Genomic DNA, 17,711 nt, shown 5'->3' with positions numbered 1-17,711 from the left:
CTGATGCCGTCCCACACCTTACTGAAGTTCTGTTCAGCCTTCTTCAATCTTTTTCACTCTGTTCTTCAGATAATAATAATTTCTATTATCTGTCTTCATAGTTCTCCTTTATCCAATGTGCTGTTAAGGCCATCCAGTAAGTTTTAAATTTAAAATTCTGTACTCTTCAGTTATAGAATTTTCATTTGGTTCTTTTTTTTATTCCCATTTCTCTGCTCACTTTGCTGATGTTGCCCATTATGCCTGTATTTGTGTAGCTCCTTTAAGGTCCTTCTCTCCTCATGCCGATGTTGACTACTTTTCTCTTTATTCAATCTGCGTTTGTTTCCCTCTAGAAGCACTAATTCAGAGCCTCCTGAAGGACCTGAGGAGGCATCAGGTTGACATGGCGAGTCTGAGCCCCCTGGACCCCGAGGAGATGGCCCGTGTGATTGCTAATGCCATGCAAGGTGTGGGTACAGAAGGGGAGCGGGAAGAGGCCGGGATGGGAGTCGGAGGAGAACCGGGAGAGCAGGTGGACAGCCCCGAGGCAGGGCTCCACGAAGCCCGCAAGGTCGGAGATGTGCGAGGTGAGCCTCCCAGCTCCTGGGCCCCTGTGTTTGTGGTAGATGTCGGGGGAGGCCGCAGGTCTGCGGAGAGATGGCCCACTTTCCAGGCTGAAATGTGTTCTTTCCGCTGGGGAGGTGGGATTTCTATTAATGATTTTTATCTGTTTGAACTTTTGCCTCTAAAAGCTTTCTTAACAGGCAAGCCTACCAGAGCAATTATGTTGAAAGGCAAATTGCTCTCTGTGAGATGTAATTCCTGTGTGCTGAGGTTCAGAGTTAGAAAAAGATGGGAGTGATAGAGTTTTTGTTTGGATTGTGCTGGTGAATATAGTCAAATATTTGAATCATAAAGTAAAAGGGGTTTATTTGAATGCCTGCTTGAGGCTCCCATTCACCCTCTGAGGCTGCTCCAGGGAGAGAGCAGAGATCCCCCACAACACATGCACACACACACACACACACACACACACACACGCACGCACATGCATGCATGTGCCCACGCAACACACATGCAGCAGCCGGAACCCTTGAGCAGAGGGCCGAGCAGGACAGCTCGATCTCCCCCAACGACTGCCTTCGCCAGGCCTGATGACTTTGCAGAGCCCCTGGAGCTACATTAAAGCATCTAGCTCAGTGCTGCACACAGAGGGCACACAGACAACACACCGGGAAGACACCTGTCTCCTTCCTCTGTGGACGGGACAAAGGTTAGCTTGGAAGCAAGAAGCATGGCTTGATGTATAGGATGCAGGAAAAGATGCTGAAACTCCACCAGGGCAAGGCATTATGTTAAACAATTGTTAATTAAAAGGATTGATACCTATCCTGAGGGCTAGGAGGGATCCAGAAGGTGTCAGGTACACCCAGGAGCAATTGTTTGGCCTTCAGAAGTGAGTTATGCACTGTTGGACATTGCAGGCAGGATATTTATTTAGAGAAACGACTACCACAGGAAAATAATGAATTCTGAAGACATCTTAACTTAAGATGGTTTGGGTTAGATGCTTCACTGTACTTTTTTGTAACTATTAACTGCTCCTGGCACAATGGATTTTTCTTGCTGTGAGCTCACACTAAGGGTAATACACAGATCCATGGAACTGGTCATGTAATTAACCAGTGACTTCACATCTGACATTTAGCTGGCACCCCCTCCTCTTTCATGAAGTTTATAGAGCACTCTTATTGTACTACAAGCAGAGAAGGTTTATTTATAGTAGAAATTAGGCCAACATCATTAGGACTAGTCTTCAGTAAAGAAGGGTTCTATGTGGTTGTCTTTTTACACACTGTGACACTTTGTGATGACCTTCTCGACAAGGATTTTGATAATGCTCATGTCTTTCACAGATAACAGAGTACAAGACGATGATGATAGAGTTTATGAAGAGGTAAGATGGAATGTCATTGCAGGTTTGGTTCACATTAAACTCAGAGCTGTATTGATAATCTGTTTATGTCTTGGGAATGTTTATAAAATACAAAGTTCTTTTTTTCCAGAAAAGGCTGGAGAAACCCTCAAAATCCCCAAATTGAGAAAAGTATAAAGAATACATACAAAATGGTGTATATTTAGATTTTGTTTTGTTGTTTGTGCCATCATTCAATTCCGACTCCTAGCGCCCCCATGCACAGCAGAGCGGAACCCTGCCCTGTCTGTCTGCGTCATCTTCTCACCTTCCAGCACTGCCTCAGACAATGCTCTGCTGCTAATCATAGGGTTTTCATGGCTGTTTTTCTGAGGTAGGTGGCCAGGTCCTTCTTCTTAGTCTGTCTAGTCTGGAAGCTCTGCTGAAACCTGTCCACCATGAGTGACCCTGCTGGTGCTTGAAATACTGGTGGCAGAGCTTTCAGCATCACAGCAACATAGAGCTGGCACAGTATGACAAGTGACAGCTGGGTGGTGTGGTTCCCTGACCAGCACAGGTACCTGGGCCATAGCAAGAGCACCGGATCTTAACCACTAGACCACCAGGGCTGGCTATATTTAGATACATACTAATATCTATGTTCAGATTATATACTAATATTTATCTTTTGTATAAATATGAAAATATGGTTAATACAAAGAAGAAAATGAGTATTCCTTAGAATTTCCCCACCCAGGGATATGGAATGATAACATTGCATGAAAACATCACATGCCCACTAAATATGCTTGACATCGTCCTGTGTGTGCTGATTTTTGAGGTTCACATAACAGGGACGTTGACAGGCTCTAGATCATTTAGACCTGCACTGTTCGAAGTGGTAGCCATTAGCCATCTGTGGCTATTTGAACTTGAATTTAAATTCATTAAAATAAAGTAAATAAAAAATTCAGTTCCTCAGCTGTACTAGCCACATTTCAAGTGTTCCTTAGTAACCTCTGGGTTGGATGGCCCCGATATGGAACATTTCCATCATTGCAAAAGATTCCATCAGACAGCACTGGTTGAGAAGGCAGTTTGAAAAAAGGCTTAGTCACAGATAACACCCACTCGCTGAGTGGTTTGTTGGTTTTTCCTATTACAGAACCTCTGCTCATTATCATTAGTACAAGTCTTAGGGATGCAGAAAATCAGTTCATAAGCAATGACAATGACATTATGTGATTCCACGAAATTCTAATTTGTGGAGTGGAAAAAAAAAAATTTGGTTAGTACTTCTCTTGTCAGTTTGTCTTAGTGGTTTTCTGTTCAATGCTTGTTAACAAAGAGTGGAAGAAAACATCAGCAATTCTTTTAAATGTCCATCAAAAATGGTGGGATATTCTATCTGAGCTGAGGAGGGAGAAGTGGGGTTTAAGAAACACATTTCCTCATTGGGAAGTGGAGGGTAGGAGATGGGCAGTGGCTGAGCGTGGCTGGACGCCAGGCTGTAGGGTCTCCATGTGGCACACAGTTCAGCCAGATTCCTGAACCTGCCCTATGTGGAGACCCCTAGGGCTTTTATATTACAAAGTTTTCATCCCAGATGAGTTGAATTTTGATTCATTTCTCTGTTACTTGGGGTACATTTTCAAGCAATTTTTTCCAAAAGGGTATTTGAGTGTCATATTCTCTGAGTCCTTATTTATTCAATAACATCCGTTTCTTCCTCACACCAGGAAGTGTGAGGAAGTTTAAGTGAGAACACTATTCTCTTTCCTTCACAAGCCTGAGGACATTTTCCATCCATATTTGGTAACTGAAATGCTATGACTGTCATCATTCAGGATCCAAATTTGACCAAATGTTTTCATCAAACTCTAGTTTTCTTTAAATAATTCCAAAGCACAAAAGGAAAAGTTATGAATAATTTTTAGTCGAAAAGGAAATAATTAATTTTCTTTATTATCCTCCCTAATTTTCTAAATACATGTGTTTTGGTGAAGTGAGTTGTAAAGTAAGTCCAGATTTCCTGTTTCTGTCTAAGATAGTATTGGAAATGTGGTTTCCTAGTAAAGAAAATAAATGCCTCACTGATGAGCATGGAACTTTTGCTCACGTGTTCAGGTGTCCTTGGCATGCTCTGCTTTGTGAGGCACCAGCAGCAGGAGCGGCCATTTGTTTTCTTAAGAAGTGGTGCTGGGTGTCTGCGAGGCTGATGCGGCCCAGGGATGGCATCTTTGACATCAGTTAGATCTGCGTTAAGATTCAGGATCTGCCAGTCACTACCCCTGTGAACTTGTGCAAATTATTAATCTCTATAAACTCCAGAGTCTACAAATTAGAGATAAAACTAGTAAGGAACTCATGGGTTGGGGTAATTAAATGAGAATTTTCACAGAGCACTGAGCACAGTGTCTGATATATAATCAACACTGAGTGTTGTAAGGTAATATTCAGCAGGCAGGCTGTCAATTAAGTGGTTCTAAGGACCCTCTTGTCTAGGAAACAGGGATCAGGAAGGGGTGAGTATTGGCATGTGAAGATCAAAGATCCCCTAGATGTTGTTGGGATGTGATTGTCCCTGTGACTGCTCAGTCCTGGAGCCTCAATTTCTCTGTGAAATGGGGGAGGTATGACCGTTCCTGACTCACAGGGTTATCATGAGGACTCGGTGAGTTCATGCATATGAGCATCTAGTACTGAGTGCTTGTGCGTTGTGAGAACTCAGTAAATACAAATAATCATTATTGTTGTTATTCTTAGGTGTTCATTGTTTCTAGAGGAGTAGGATGGGGTCTCAGAATCACATGGGCTATTTTTTAAAATCTAGATGCCAAAGACCTACACTTAGGGTACAAAATCAGATTCTTCAGGAAGGTGTGTGTGTATGTTTCTGACCGAGACAGGCAGACAGAGACAGAGAGACAACGCACTGTTAAGTGATTCTATACATAGTGCCTTCATCCTCCAATTTGTTGAAAATTTCTCCTCTAGGTATGATTCTAAATACAGGCTGTAGAAGCTTTGCCTTCATCAACTGTTTTGTTTCATGTTACTGTTATCTGATGTGGATGACTTTGTCACAGATGGCCCTTCCATCATGCAAGTTGACAGTCTTTCTCCCAGACATCACCTCACATGAGTTTCCTTTCTGCTAGGTCAATCGTTTGAGCCTCACACTTGGGGACCTCCTGCAGGATCCTGGGTCTCAGTTCTTGCCTGGAGCTCCCCCTCTTGTGGAGTCCTTCAAAACAGAGATCAAGAAATCAGAGGACCCTGGGGCCTCCCTGTCTTCAGAGGAGGAGAGTGCTGGGGTGGAGAACGTAAGGAGTCAGACCTACGTGAAAGAGCTCTTGGAGAGGCCCCAGGTCGACGGGTTTGGGGAGTTCCAACGCCAGATTCCAGGGGCCTGGAAGGAGGACCGGCGCCTCGAAGCAGGAGCTCAGGAACGCTCAGGCGAAGGCCTGGAACTGGAAGTCCAACCTTCTGAGGAGTCCGGCTACATTGTGACGGAGACCGAGTGAGTAGGGGCTTCGGCTTTTCCCTCCTGGTGGCTGAGGTCCATAAGCCTCACTGGAGTGAGGAAATGCTGTTACTTTTGCCTGTGTTCACCTGGGGACATGAGGGAAGACATCCCTGCTATTGCAGGTGTCGGGGGCAGCCAGGAGCCAGCCCGGGCCTCTCAGCCAGTGTCCTGAACTGGGAAACTGAGTGTGAGGACAATTCTCCACAAAACATCCCAAACCAAGCCCTTCCTAGCTCCTGGGTCCTGGCCTCGCCGCTGCTGGTCAGACCATGGGGCATGCTGAAGCAGGCCTGTTTTCGGGGTTGGGGGAGGCGGTAGGGGCTGGAGGAGCAAAGCCTGGGCGGGCTCTGGGGTTCCCAGGAGGAGTAGGTGGGACGTGGGTCTGCACTGAATGCTGGCTCTGTGCCTGTTAAAACTCCAAAGCTGTGTCTATTTCTCACCGAAGTGGTCCAGGTATCAGGATGGGAGTCATCCTTCAGAGGGAAGAGCATGCCTCACAGCAGCAGAGTATGCTGTCCTCACTCTCACTGTGATCTGAATGTGACAAGGGGCAGAATTCAAACAGCACGTACCTGGCAGGCGACAAGCGGGAGGCCCCATTGTTCAGGTCATCTCACTAATGAATCTGACATTACAAAGCACCATGCTTTGTAAAAATGTTGTGTTTTCTTCGAGTAATGGAATTGGTGTTTCCAAAGGAAAAACATATCTGGCTGGCTGCACAGACACATGTGCGTGTGTGTGGCAGCTGTGTGTACACCCATATCTGTATATAATTTTGCTCTTGCGTTGTATTGCACACTTGTTCAGGTGTTTCTTCATTAATTCAGAAGTCGATCGTCTTTCGGTGATCACAGTGGGGAAGGGGCTGCGTCAAAGCCAGAATCGATCTCTCCTGCTGATTCTGCAGAGTTCACACCTCCTGACAAAATTCAATCCACAGCGTGTGCAAGTTGTTGCTACACTGCAAATAGCAAATTTCATTAGTGAGAAGTAGTTGCATACCACAGTCGGGCAGAAAATATTTGATTTTGAGCTCAAACTACAGACCATCTGTTAAAATCAGATTGAAATTTAAGACTCCTTTCAGCTGTAGAGGATATTCTCACCTGTGTCTTTAGAGAAATCCTCAGCAGCAGACACTTGAAGCTTGCACCAAATATTGACTCAGTTTCCTCGAGGACTTTTTTTTTTTAATATTTTATTTTTCCTTTTTCTCCCAAAGCCCCCCAGTACATAGTTGTATATTTTTAGCTGTGGGTCCTTCTAGTTGTGGCATGTGGGATGCCGCCTCAGCCTGGCTTGGTGAGTGGTGCCATGTCTGTGCCCAGGATCCGAACTAGTGAAACGCTGGGCCACCGAAGCAGAGCGCACAAACTTAACCACTTGGCCACGGGGCCAGCCCCTCGAGGTCCTCTTTTTGAGATGTGTCTGCCCCTTTCTGACTTCTTCACCTAGATGGTGTGCTCCATGTGTTTGTCTCTGACCTCATGGTCCTTTTCTTAGAATTGGAACTCCTAGTGGGTATGTGTCTTTAGAATCATGCCTTACAGAGAATGGCAGAGAGGAGCTTGAGCAGTCTGTCCTGCTGAGGGCACAGCTCTGTGCTATTAAAGCGAAGGTGAGATTCGTGATGCAGACCATTGTACCAACCTGTTCCTTACTGTAAATCATCAAAAACGCTGTGTTGTGGATTTTTCCCTTCCTTGGGAAACATTGCTATGCTGTGTGTGTGTATGTGTGTTTATATGTGTGTTGTGCATATACGTGTTGTGTATGTGTGTTATATGTATGTGGGCATGCGTGTATGTATGTTGTGTGAATGCATGTGTTGTATTGTAGTCTGCATGTATCTCTGTAATATCTGTGTATATGCCTGCATGTGTATATGTGTTCATGTGCATATGTGTCCACATGTATATGTGTGTTATATGTGTTCATGTGTTGTATGCGTATATGTCTGCGTGTGTATATGTGTTCAAGTGTATGTATGTGAATGTGTGCCTGAGCGAACATCTGCACGTGTATGTGTGTTCGTGTGTATGTTTTCATGTATGTGCACACACATGTGTTCATATGCATGCATGTGTGTGCATGTGTATATGTCTGAACATGTGTGTATGCATGTGCATGTGTGTATATGTATGCGTATGTGGGTATATGTATGTGAGTTTGTGTGTGTGTGTGTGTGTGATTACCCATGGTTCCTGCACTGCACAGCTCCTTTGGAGCCTTCTTTCTCCCTCCAGGATGTCATTGTCATCATGTCCCGATACCCAAGGGCTTGTTCCAGCATGAGGCAAGGGCGCTTGTAGGGAGATGCTGGCTGCTCCCTCTTCTGGGATCCTGGGGCTCAGCTGCAACACCAGGAGGATGAGCACCTCCATGGAAGTGCTGGGAAGAGAATTCTGCTCATTCGAAAGACTCATGTGAAGGCACCTTGTGCTGATGGGGGCAGCCGAGGATGGTGCAGTTTGTCTGGGAACCTCGAGGGCAGGACACTCCATATTGACCATTCTCTGCATTGGGGCCCATCTGTGGAGGAAACTGACCGTTTGTTGTGAGTGGTCGAGGAGAGACTGTCCACTTGGACATCTCCTCGTGCTCTGGTTAACTTCCCAGGAGAGAAGGAAGCCATTACCAGGGTGGGTGTTCTTTGCGTTCAGAGTTTGTTTTCCTGTGGAGCTTCCTGGCCGTCCTCTGGGACATGAGCTACTCCCTGTTGCAGTGAAGCTTACAGAATATCATTATCTTATCTTAGTGGCTTTCCCTTACTTTTCTCTTGCTGCTTCAATTGGATGAAAGATATATGGTGCAGATAATACAGCTTTATGTCAATAATTCTCACTGTTTGTCACAAGGCATAATGCACTAGAAGATAGATTGAGGTTTCTGCTTCTGTTGTCAGATTAATTGGTAATTTGGCATTCTCTGGGGCAAGTTTTCACCCGGTCTCAGCTTAAACCTTAATAGATCAGCTATTAATTGACAAGAATTCAATGCCATTCTTTAATAAAGAAAGATTTTTGTATATTTGGCTGTCCAATAAAAAGGCAAAGGAATGTGACTTGTAAGTCAGTGTTGTCATCGACGTGCGTTCTCTCTGTTGACGTTTAGGTGGGTGAGTAACAGGGCTTAGCTTTGCCAGCTCCACTGTCTCTTCTCCATTTTCTGATGGACAGGGTGTAGTTTAATCCTTCACCGTTTACATTTTCCTCCTCTTTACAAACTAGACAGATTATTCAAGACTGGATGAAGCATAGGACGGCCATCCCTGGTCCTCTAAGGATGATTTAAAAATGATTTCAAGGTAGGTTGACAGGAAGAGATCACAGGATGGAAGGGGAATTTGAAGCAAAAGGGGTTGTTTACCTCTCAGCAAAGAAGAAACTGCCATTTACGTCTGGTAAAGAAATACTCGAGGGACATGTGGCTGGACTGGTATGCCTCTCTTAACAAAAGAACTCCTGTGTTTGGGATGTGTTCCTGGGGATGGATCACCTGAGCCGACGAGAGGGACTCTGGAGAGGTAACCATGGTCATAAGCATGTGGAGGCCGAGAAGCAGAAGTGCAGCGAGTCTTGGATCTGATGCTGGCCACAAGCAGAGTCACATGGGATCCTCTGCCGCCATTGGGACAGGGCTGTCCCCACAGGTTGTGGGTGGCTGTGGACAAGGACGTAGGATGCATGGGTTGTTAGGAGCCCAGCAGTCCCTCGCTGGAAGCACTGGAACACCTGCCGATGGGTAAAGCGTTGATCTCCTTCTGATCTTTGCAGCCTTGGGTGGGTGAGGACAGCCCATTGGGAGGCCATCGGTCAGGGTGGGGATCCCATGCCAGTCCTGTGTCTTAGGCAGTTACTTTTCTCCCCGGGCTTGATTTCCTGTCTCTAAAGGGGCAGTGATGATAGTGTGTACCTTGAGGGGCTGTCAGGAAGAGCAAATGTGATGCAGGAAGAATGATAGCTGGGACACAGTTCAGTAAATAAATATTAGCCCAAGAGCAATAACCAAAGAGCACACAGCTCCTCCTGAAAGAGACGAGGAGTAAATGACCTTCCTCAGGGGAAGTCAGGGGACAAAGCTAGGGCAGGGGGGCACTGAGGTTTCAAGGTGAGGGTCGCTGGAAGTAGAGATGGGACAGCTTTGCTACCATCTCTGTGCCGCCTCTGATGCTGATCCACACATTCTGAAAAAAGACAGGTTGGGTGTCAATTTTCCTCCTTCAGTTTTTTCTTATGACAAAACTTCCTTTCCCCTTGGGTAAGCCAGTCAGTGAAACTACAGATGCCCTTTTACTCTCCTGATTAACATGCTCACTGGAGTGTGACCTGCCTCCCAAGCAGCTGTGAGGGCTCCCCTTCCAGTGGCACCACGCTTGGGAGTCAGTCAGAACGTCTGCTTAAGGAGATACAACCAGACTCAGCCTGAGCACGGCTCTACCTCCCTCCAGTGAAGAAGTTCAAGTTTTCGGGAATCAAAAGTCCAGAAGGGAGTTCAGAAGTAGAGTTCTCTGTTTGCCAAGGCCTCAGCAAGTAGGTACCAGGCCCAGAGCTTTGTGTGCCAGTAAGACCTGGCCTCTTCTGAGGACAGACCACCCTTCTCCTTCCTCTCGAAACTTCCTTCTGGGCCATCCAGGGGGTTGAGAATCAGGTGGCTGGAGCCTTTGGAGGTGGAGATTGCCCACACTCTTCCTGTCGCTCATTCTAAAGTGTAAGAACCCGTCTGCTCTGGAGTGACTTGCCTGTCTCCCCCGGGAGCCAGTGTGGCAGAAGAGGAAGGGGTGCCGTCCAACCTTAGCTCTCCCACCGCCTTCCGGAGACCCCGGCTGCCCCCTCAGCCCTCTGACCTTGGCAGGGGAGCCCCACCTCCCAGTGGTTGCTGGCAGACGGGCAGGGATGGGAGTGAGCCATCATGACACAGAAAAGGAGTGTGGGCCAGTGTGATGCACGATCTTTCCCACTTTTTCCTTCCTTTCAGAGAAAGGAAATCTTAAGATTGTTGTGGATGGACTCTGTGTATCTGTGCCAGTGCAGACTTTACTCTGCTCTGTTCTTGGACCGTCTCAGGCGAAGTGCTGTGACTTTTTGTTCAGAAAATATAGCTGCCACCTCTATCCGTCTTCTTTCCTGAATGTCCCTCCTAGGCCACTGTTCCTCTCCTCAGTTTGTCTTAAAAGAGTCTCTTTAGCATGATGGATTTATCATCGCTTAAGATTTTAGGTGGATGGGATACAGCCCCAATGAGTAAAAATGGCCATGGTTGCTTGTATATTAGAAAAATAATAAGAAAAAAGAAGCAAAAAGATTTCCCAAATTTAAACTCTTGATTGCTCGGTTGGTGGTTCTGGGGAGTGTCAATGAGAAGAGCGTGAACGGTGGCCTTCGAGCCCCAGATGGGGGCCCTGCCCTGCGTGTCTGCTTCCTATTGGCCTTTCTAGACTTGGGCCCCCTATAAAACTGAACAAATATTTATTCAGTGCCTGCTGTAATGAAGATACAGTAAAGCTTCCCAGAGAAGGAAAGAGATTCAAAGATAAACACAGTGTAATTTTTCCCTAAGGCAGTCAGACAGCTCCCGGGTTAACTTGGGGGATTGTTTGGGAATTCACATGAGGAAAGTATGTAAACGTACAGGCTGAGAGTCACAGAAATCTGAGGCGTCTGTTTTATTGATAGAGGGTGTAAATAGTTTTAGCTGAGTGGGTCGCCAGGCCCATGAATTAAGGAATCTCAGAATCCTGTATCATAACTTAAACCAAATTTTTATCTATAAACTTCTTGTCCTTGACCCCAGCTCTACTCTCCTTCCTTCTGTCAGTTGCAAAACTCCTCGGCCCAAACTCAGTAACTCCTCTCTGTCTGCCCTCTCCTCCTTGTTTCCTCCGTGTCACCAAAGGCCTTAGTGCTGCCTGGTGCCAGTGACCTTCTCAGTCAACCCCTGCTTCACCTTGTGCAGCATGTGGTCCATGGGAGATGCCACCCATGCTGGTGCTTTGGGAACCATGTCCATGTGGCCTCTCCTCTTGGACGTATAAAAGAAGGAAGTCAGCTGGAACTCAACACGGTGGATGGAGTACCCCCCAGTGCCATGCTCCTCCTCGTGCCAGTGCCTCGGTCAGCATCGGCACCGTCAATCCCCCCTCTTATCTCCTGTGTCCAGCCATGAGGACCTCTCCACCTACCCTCTCCTCCTCCTGCCCCTCTGCATCCTGCCCCAGGCACTGCCTCTCCTGCCATGGTTACTGCCGGTACCTGGTGTGGGTATCTGTGCACCCCCTCTGACCTTCCTCAATCCACTATGCATGTTGTACCCAAAGAGAACTCTCCATGCCCTAAATCTGATTGTGTCACCTTCTCCTTGGAAGACCTTGTGGTTACCTTTCACTGCTCCTGAGGGAGAGACCCAGGCCTCTACGGTGTCCCCAGGCCCTGCAGGCTCTTCAGACTCATCCTCTCCCCATTTCCCTTCCCTCTGGGTGCTTGGCCACGTCTGCCTCCTTTCTGCTTCTGGAATATGCAGGGTCACGACAGGGCACCTTGTGTTTGCTCCTCTCACTCTGGCACACTCCTCCCCTAGCACATGCTGCCCCTTTACTTCCTCCTCATCCTTCTGATGTCGGCTCAGGGGCCGCCTCCTCCGTACAGCCTTCCTGATTCCCCGGCCTCTGTCAGGGTTCCTCGTCAAGTGCAGCCCTGCCCTTCCTTCCCCTTGGCACCTTACCTGGGCGTGCAGTGATGCACTCCTGTGGAGAGTTACCCCTCTCTTTTAGCTCTCCTTTGCCAAGTCAGCGGCTGTGTCCACTTCTGCTCAGTTGCATCCCCCACCCCTGCCGAGCCTGGCTCCTCAGAAGATGCTCAAGGGTTTCTCGCACTATTAACCTCCCACCTGCTTTCTCTGCACACGTTTCTCCTCCTCCCTGATCCACCCAGGTGCTGCCATCAAATCACAAATTCTGCTCTGGGATGCTCAAGGGGTCCTCTGCCTGTACCATGGGACCTCCTCAAGCCCCTATCTTGAAGACAAGGCCCTTCACACCCCAACTGAAGCCCACCCACCTTTCCACCTGCACTCTTGTCACTGTTGCCAGGACCCCACCCTCCAACCAAGCCATCTTCTTACGTTTATGATTCTGAGTTGGCCCAAGCTGCCCTTCTGGCCTGGAAAGTGTTTCAGTCCTAAGTAGTCAGCTAGAGTGGGACTTTCTGAAGCTTTCCCTCTGGTCACCTGGAAACCACTGGTACTAACCACTGGTTCCATTTGCTTAGTCACATGTCACCTCCTTAGTGCAGACTCACACTTCCCACGGGGAAGGCTGCTCTGTCTTCTTCTCCCAGGGCCCAGCACACGTCTGGATGATGAGGAGTAAGTGAACGAGTGAGAAGGCCCTCTGGAATAGCTGGTTAAACAATCAGCATGTACTTCTCGCCTACAAAGTGGGCTTTTGGAAATTCTAGGAAAATGGACATAATTGATGTGAAGGTTCTTCCCAAGGCAATTTGAGGATTGGATTGTAACAGAAATCCAAAGTCACAGAATTGACTCTTTAAAGGCACCAGCGATGAAGATTTTGCCCCTAAATAGAGGGCAATAAATAAATAAATAGAGGTTCTATTTAGAAACTCCTCTAAAGTTTCATGTTCAAAGGCACCACACCTGCCCACCTCAGAGCTGCTCTAATGAAGGACTCGGTGTCCTGAGAGCATCCTCTGAGGCTGCATTCCAGGTGCCTGGGCAGCTGTTCTGGGAGCCCACCCGCCCCTGTCCCGGGGCCCTTGGGCTCATGGCCTTGGCTTGCCCTGGTAACGAGATGCAGCCACAGGGGAGGTCCCCAGTCCAACAGGCTTTGCCTGGCTGTTCAGTTTCATGTTTTTTGTGAGGTAGCGGATTTGTTTTCTTACTTTTTCTTGTGCAGAACTTTGAACATATACAAAAGCAAGATAACGACCCAGACCAAAAACCAAGACAACCTTGCCCCACCCACACCCCATCTACTCCCACCCCTCCTGCTGCTTAGAAACAAATCCCAGTTATATTGTCTTATAAACATTTCGTGAAATATCTCTAAAATGTAAAGATTCTTTCTTTTTAACATACCACAGTGCCATATCACACCTAAAAAGTAGCAAAAATCCCTAATATCATCAAATATCTAGTCTGTGTTCAAATTTCTGGTTGTCGCATCAGCGTCAGAACTTTGTTTTAGTTCATTTGTTTTTTGACTCAGGATCCAAATAAGGCCCACACCTTGTGGTTGGCTGTTGGTCTTTGATGGCTCTAAGTCTATAAGCTTACTTTCCTCTCATTTGTTGAGGTTACAATGATGTGTTGGATTTAGATGTCTGTTATTGGCTGGAAATCTAGAACTGAAGGATTTCTCTGCTTGTCTGGCCTCTAGCTATGGCGGTGGGCACAGTGAGAAAGTACTGTAAAGGCACAGATGTGGTGAGCATTTAAACAGTTTCAGGGCCTCTTTGGCCCAATGACTTCCAAGTTAGCTTGGCCTTGTTTGGCCCCCTGGAAGATACCGGAAGAGGTGATGCTATACCAGGAAGGGGCCCTTTATGGTCTCTGCCTATGAGCCTCTTTCCCACATCTGATGAGGGTGAGGTCAGGTGTTGGTGGGGAGGAGAAGGGAGTACTGGAACAGCCCAGCCCACTCAGACCACACCTGGAGCCAGGCCTTCAACACTCTCTGCTTCCTGCTTGTCCTTAGAGGCTGACCTACAGGCTGTTCTAGAACTCACTCAGGTGCTAGAAACACAGGAGAGTCTTAGGAGGGCCTCACGATACTGGGACTCTCCTTTAGCCACACTGACATCTGACACCAGCAAGAGGGTCACCGTAAACATCTGCATCTGCATCTACACCTATCTATCTACACATACACCTATACATATACATATATATCTACGCCTACACCTGTATCTATATCTCACCTATACGTACATCTGCACCTATATCTATATATCTACATCTATACCTACACGTGTCTATATATCTCCACCTCCATCTACACCTCCATCTATACATCTGCATCTACACTTATATCTGTACCTCCTCCTACATCTATTCATCTACATCTATACCTACATCTATATATCTAAACCTGCACCCACACCTATATGTCTATACCTACACCTCCATCTATACATCTGCATCTACACATCTATACATCTACACCTCTATCTATACCTACTCCTACATCTATACATCCGCATTTATACCTACACCCACACGCACATCTATACTTCTGTATCTACACCTACACCTATATCTATACATCTCCACCTACACCCACACCTATGCATTTACATCTACACCTACATTTACACTTATAACTATACATCTCGTCTACAGCCACATCCATATCTAGATCTATATTTTGTATCTGTATCCATCCATATCTATATCCACGCAGCCTAGTTTGGTGCCAGATTTCCATAATTGTTGGGAAAGTTTGCTTTTCCTCTTCAGCAATGCCATGAAAGTCCATAGTAGAGTCACCCCAGGGACCCTCCCAGCCTAGTCGCTGTGATGGGTTTTTGCAGTGTCACCTGTGTTATAAATTGGCCTGGACTTACATCTGTCTGAGTTAAGCAATTTAAATTCCACTCCTCCAAAGGAGGGAGTAAGAAAGAGGGAGAAAAATAGGAAAAGAAGAGATTTGGTAGGCTGTCAAAATAGAAGTAAGTCTGGGAATAAATAATGAAGCCAGAGAGAAAAGGAAAAATAAGTATCCTCGTGTAGCTTGGTTGTGAAATATTGGCTTACTTAGGATGATGACTCAAGAAAAAGTGTTGTTTTGGAAGAGCTGGCTGTGGATAACTGAGTTCCAGCACAGCCTCCTGATTCTATTTAAGAAGGAGTCCGTTTCAAGCTTCAGATGAACTTGTTCAGCCCTTACTTCTAGCTGTGTAGAAGGCAGACAGGTGGGAAGGGAATTGTGTTCCAAAGAGAAAAGCATATTCAAGGCTCTGAGTCAGGAGGGAGTGTGGATGTTTGAGGAGCTAAAATAAGGCTGGAGGAGCGGGGAGAGGCTGGTGAGGCTGCAGGGCCCTGGCAAGGATTGGGTCCTTACCCCTGATAGACATGGGACACCACTGGAGGCTGCCAAACTGGCAAATGGTGGGTCAGGTCCCACTTTCCCAGACGCCTCTGCCGCTGAGTGGAGAAGGGACAGTGGGAGGTCCACAGGAGATGTGCTGGCCACTCCTCACTCTCTGTACTACAGGGCTGACCTGCAGTGTGTCATCTATGCTGTGAACTGGCCTGGACTCAACTCTGTCTAAGTTAGGCGGTTTCACTACGATTTCCAGGCTGCTTTACCAGCGGGGCTCCAGGCGAGGTTCCAGTGGGCAAAGCTGCCAGGGCCTGGAGGATGAGACTGGGGAGCCAGGCAGGGTGTCCATCCCCTCTTTCCTGCTGCAGGGGTTGGCCGTGTGTCCCCAAGGAAGTTTGGTGGAGAATCCCAACGTGTAGGTGCTTGCTGGAGGAGCAGAGACGGCAGAGCGGGGAGGGATGCAAGGAGAGTCATGGGACGGTCAGCCCCCGAGCCAGCACTGCTGGTTGGGCTTCCTGATTCAGCTTGGCTTCCCAGGAAACCCAGCGTGGGTAGAGCATGTTGGAAACACAGCATGTGTAGAGTATGTTGGAAACCCAGTGTGTGTAGAGCGTGTTGGGAACAGCGTGTGTAGAGCGTGTTGAGCATGCTGGAAGTAGACGAGAGTGTAGGTGTGAACCACCAATGTTTCTCCGGACTCAGGTGCTTAGAGACAATGGTGAGGCCATACATCTATGCCCAGAGCTCTGCCTTGATGCAGCAAAGATACGGAGCTGAGGTATCACACAGACTGTGGGCACAGATGAGCTGTCTCAGCTGGCCCCTGTGGTGGCTCCTGGAGGCCCCTCTGCTCCACGCAGGACCCTCCACTGGTGTAGCTGCTCCATCCTCTCACCCCTGAGGTTGGCGTGTGAAGACCTCTTACCTCTACACCAGCCTTTTTACAACTCTCGCTGGTACCCTCTTCTAAGGGTTCCCGGTGGTAGGAGTTGCTCTGCCCGTGGGCTCATCCCAAGACATTCACGTGGCTTGTGTGCTGCTTCTTCAGCTCTTGGGTGCCTCCTTGGATGGAATCTTTAGCAGTCCTCAGCGGTTTTCTCCTCAGCCCCAAGCGAGGGCTGGAAGAACGCATCTGGAAGGCATCGACACTGACAAGTTACTAACTAGAATCGTGAGTAGCAAGCTTTCCGAGAGAGTTTATAAAGAGGCAAGAAACGAAATGAAGGCGCAAACCCTGAGCGGCCGTGCAGTCTGATAAAGTGCACGCAGCGTGGGGCAGAATAGGAACTGGTCGGCGAGACAGAGCCACGAGTTCTGGCCGCAGCCGCGGGGCAGGATTTTACAGAGAAGTGGGGTTCGGAGGGGCCACGTGCTACAGGTGGCCTGTGAGCTGGCTGCTCTGTTCTCAGGGATGGTCTTTCTCTGAGTAAAGTCACTCTTTATTCTGGGAAGCAGAGTTTCAGCAGAGGCGTGTGCGAGCACGTGTGTTTGGGAGAGAGGCCTGACAGCTAATGATTGCAGAGCTGCATGAGAATGAAGGCCCTTGGCTTAGCATGTGCCTTCCAGGAGTGGCTCTGGAGGGGGGACTGTGCTGATGCGCAGGCTCTGAGGAGCCCCGAGCCTCTGAGGATGGGGCCCAGCGAGTAGCCAGCGAGTGAGCGTGTGAGAGTGGGAGGCAGCCACAGGAGCTGGCCTGGTGCGTCCTCCTACAGGCCAGGAGTGAGAGCAGAGACACCCACATGCATCTGGGTGCGACCAAGGTCGGGGACAACTGATTTGTGTCAGAAAGTGCTCTGCAGGTCTTCCTCTCACAGAGCTAACTTTCCTAATTGTCCGCTATTCACAAGGGTTTGCAGTCCCTGTTGACTGCCAGGGCCGAGAATCCACTCCCTCCCTCTGCATTCCACCCCAGCCAGAGATCCTACTTGGCTTCTTAGCTGGACTCCTGTCTCTCCTGTCCAGCCACACGGCTCGCTTTCCTGATGAGCTTTCGCAGTCCTGGTCTCAACCCTCCGCACTGGCCTCCTCCTGCACTGTGAGCTGCTGCTGGACCAAAATAGCAAGAACATAGCCTTTGGAATTGTCAGACCACCCACAGTTGTTTTAGGAGAGACTGCCTGAGTGCTTGAGGCTGGTGCTGAGTGGGTCTAGGAGCCCAGCCCAGGGTAACACTGCCACCAAAAATCCACATGCAGATATTTTGAGAAGACCTAGAAACTCGT

The 17,711-nt window shown here is 47.9% G+C and overlaps 1 protein-coding gene across 8 annotated transcripts in view; it reads left to right on the top strand.

Annotated features, from left to right (window-relative positions):
• PTPRN2 (protein tyrosine phosphatase receptor type N2) overlaps positions 1-17,711 on the top strand; it is a 924,814-nt gene that overhangs the window by 385,288 nt on the left and 521,815 nt on the right. For all 8 annotated transcript variants that reach the window (XM_070618094.1, XM_070618092.1, XM_070618095.1 and 5 more), the window contains 3 exons: positions 336-569; positions 1,899-1,939; positions 5,059-5,420. In XM_070618094.1, the coding sequence (XP_070474195.1) occupies positions 336-569; positions 1,899-1,939; positions 5,059-5,420 (637 nt within the window). The remainder of the gene's footprint in view (positions 1-335; positions 570-1,898; positions 1,940-5,058; positions 5,421-17,711) is intronic.

The sequence above is a fragment of the Equus przewalskii genome, chromosome 4 (genome assembly GCF_037783145.1).
Source record: "Equus przewalskii isolate Varuska chromosome 4, EquPr2, whole genome shotgun sequence".
NCBI lineage: Eukaryota > Metazoa > Chordata > Mammalia > Perissodactyla > Equidae > Equus > Equus przewalskii.
The sequence above is the reverse complement of the archived record's forward strand: the minus strand, read 5'-3'. Positions and strand labels throughout refer to the sequence as shown.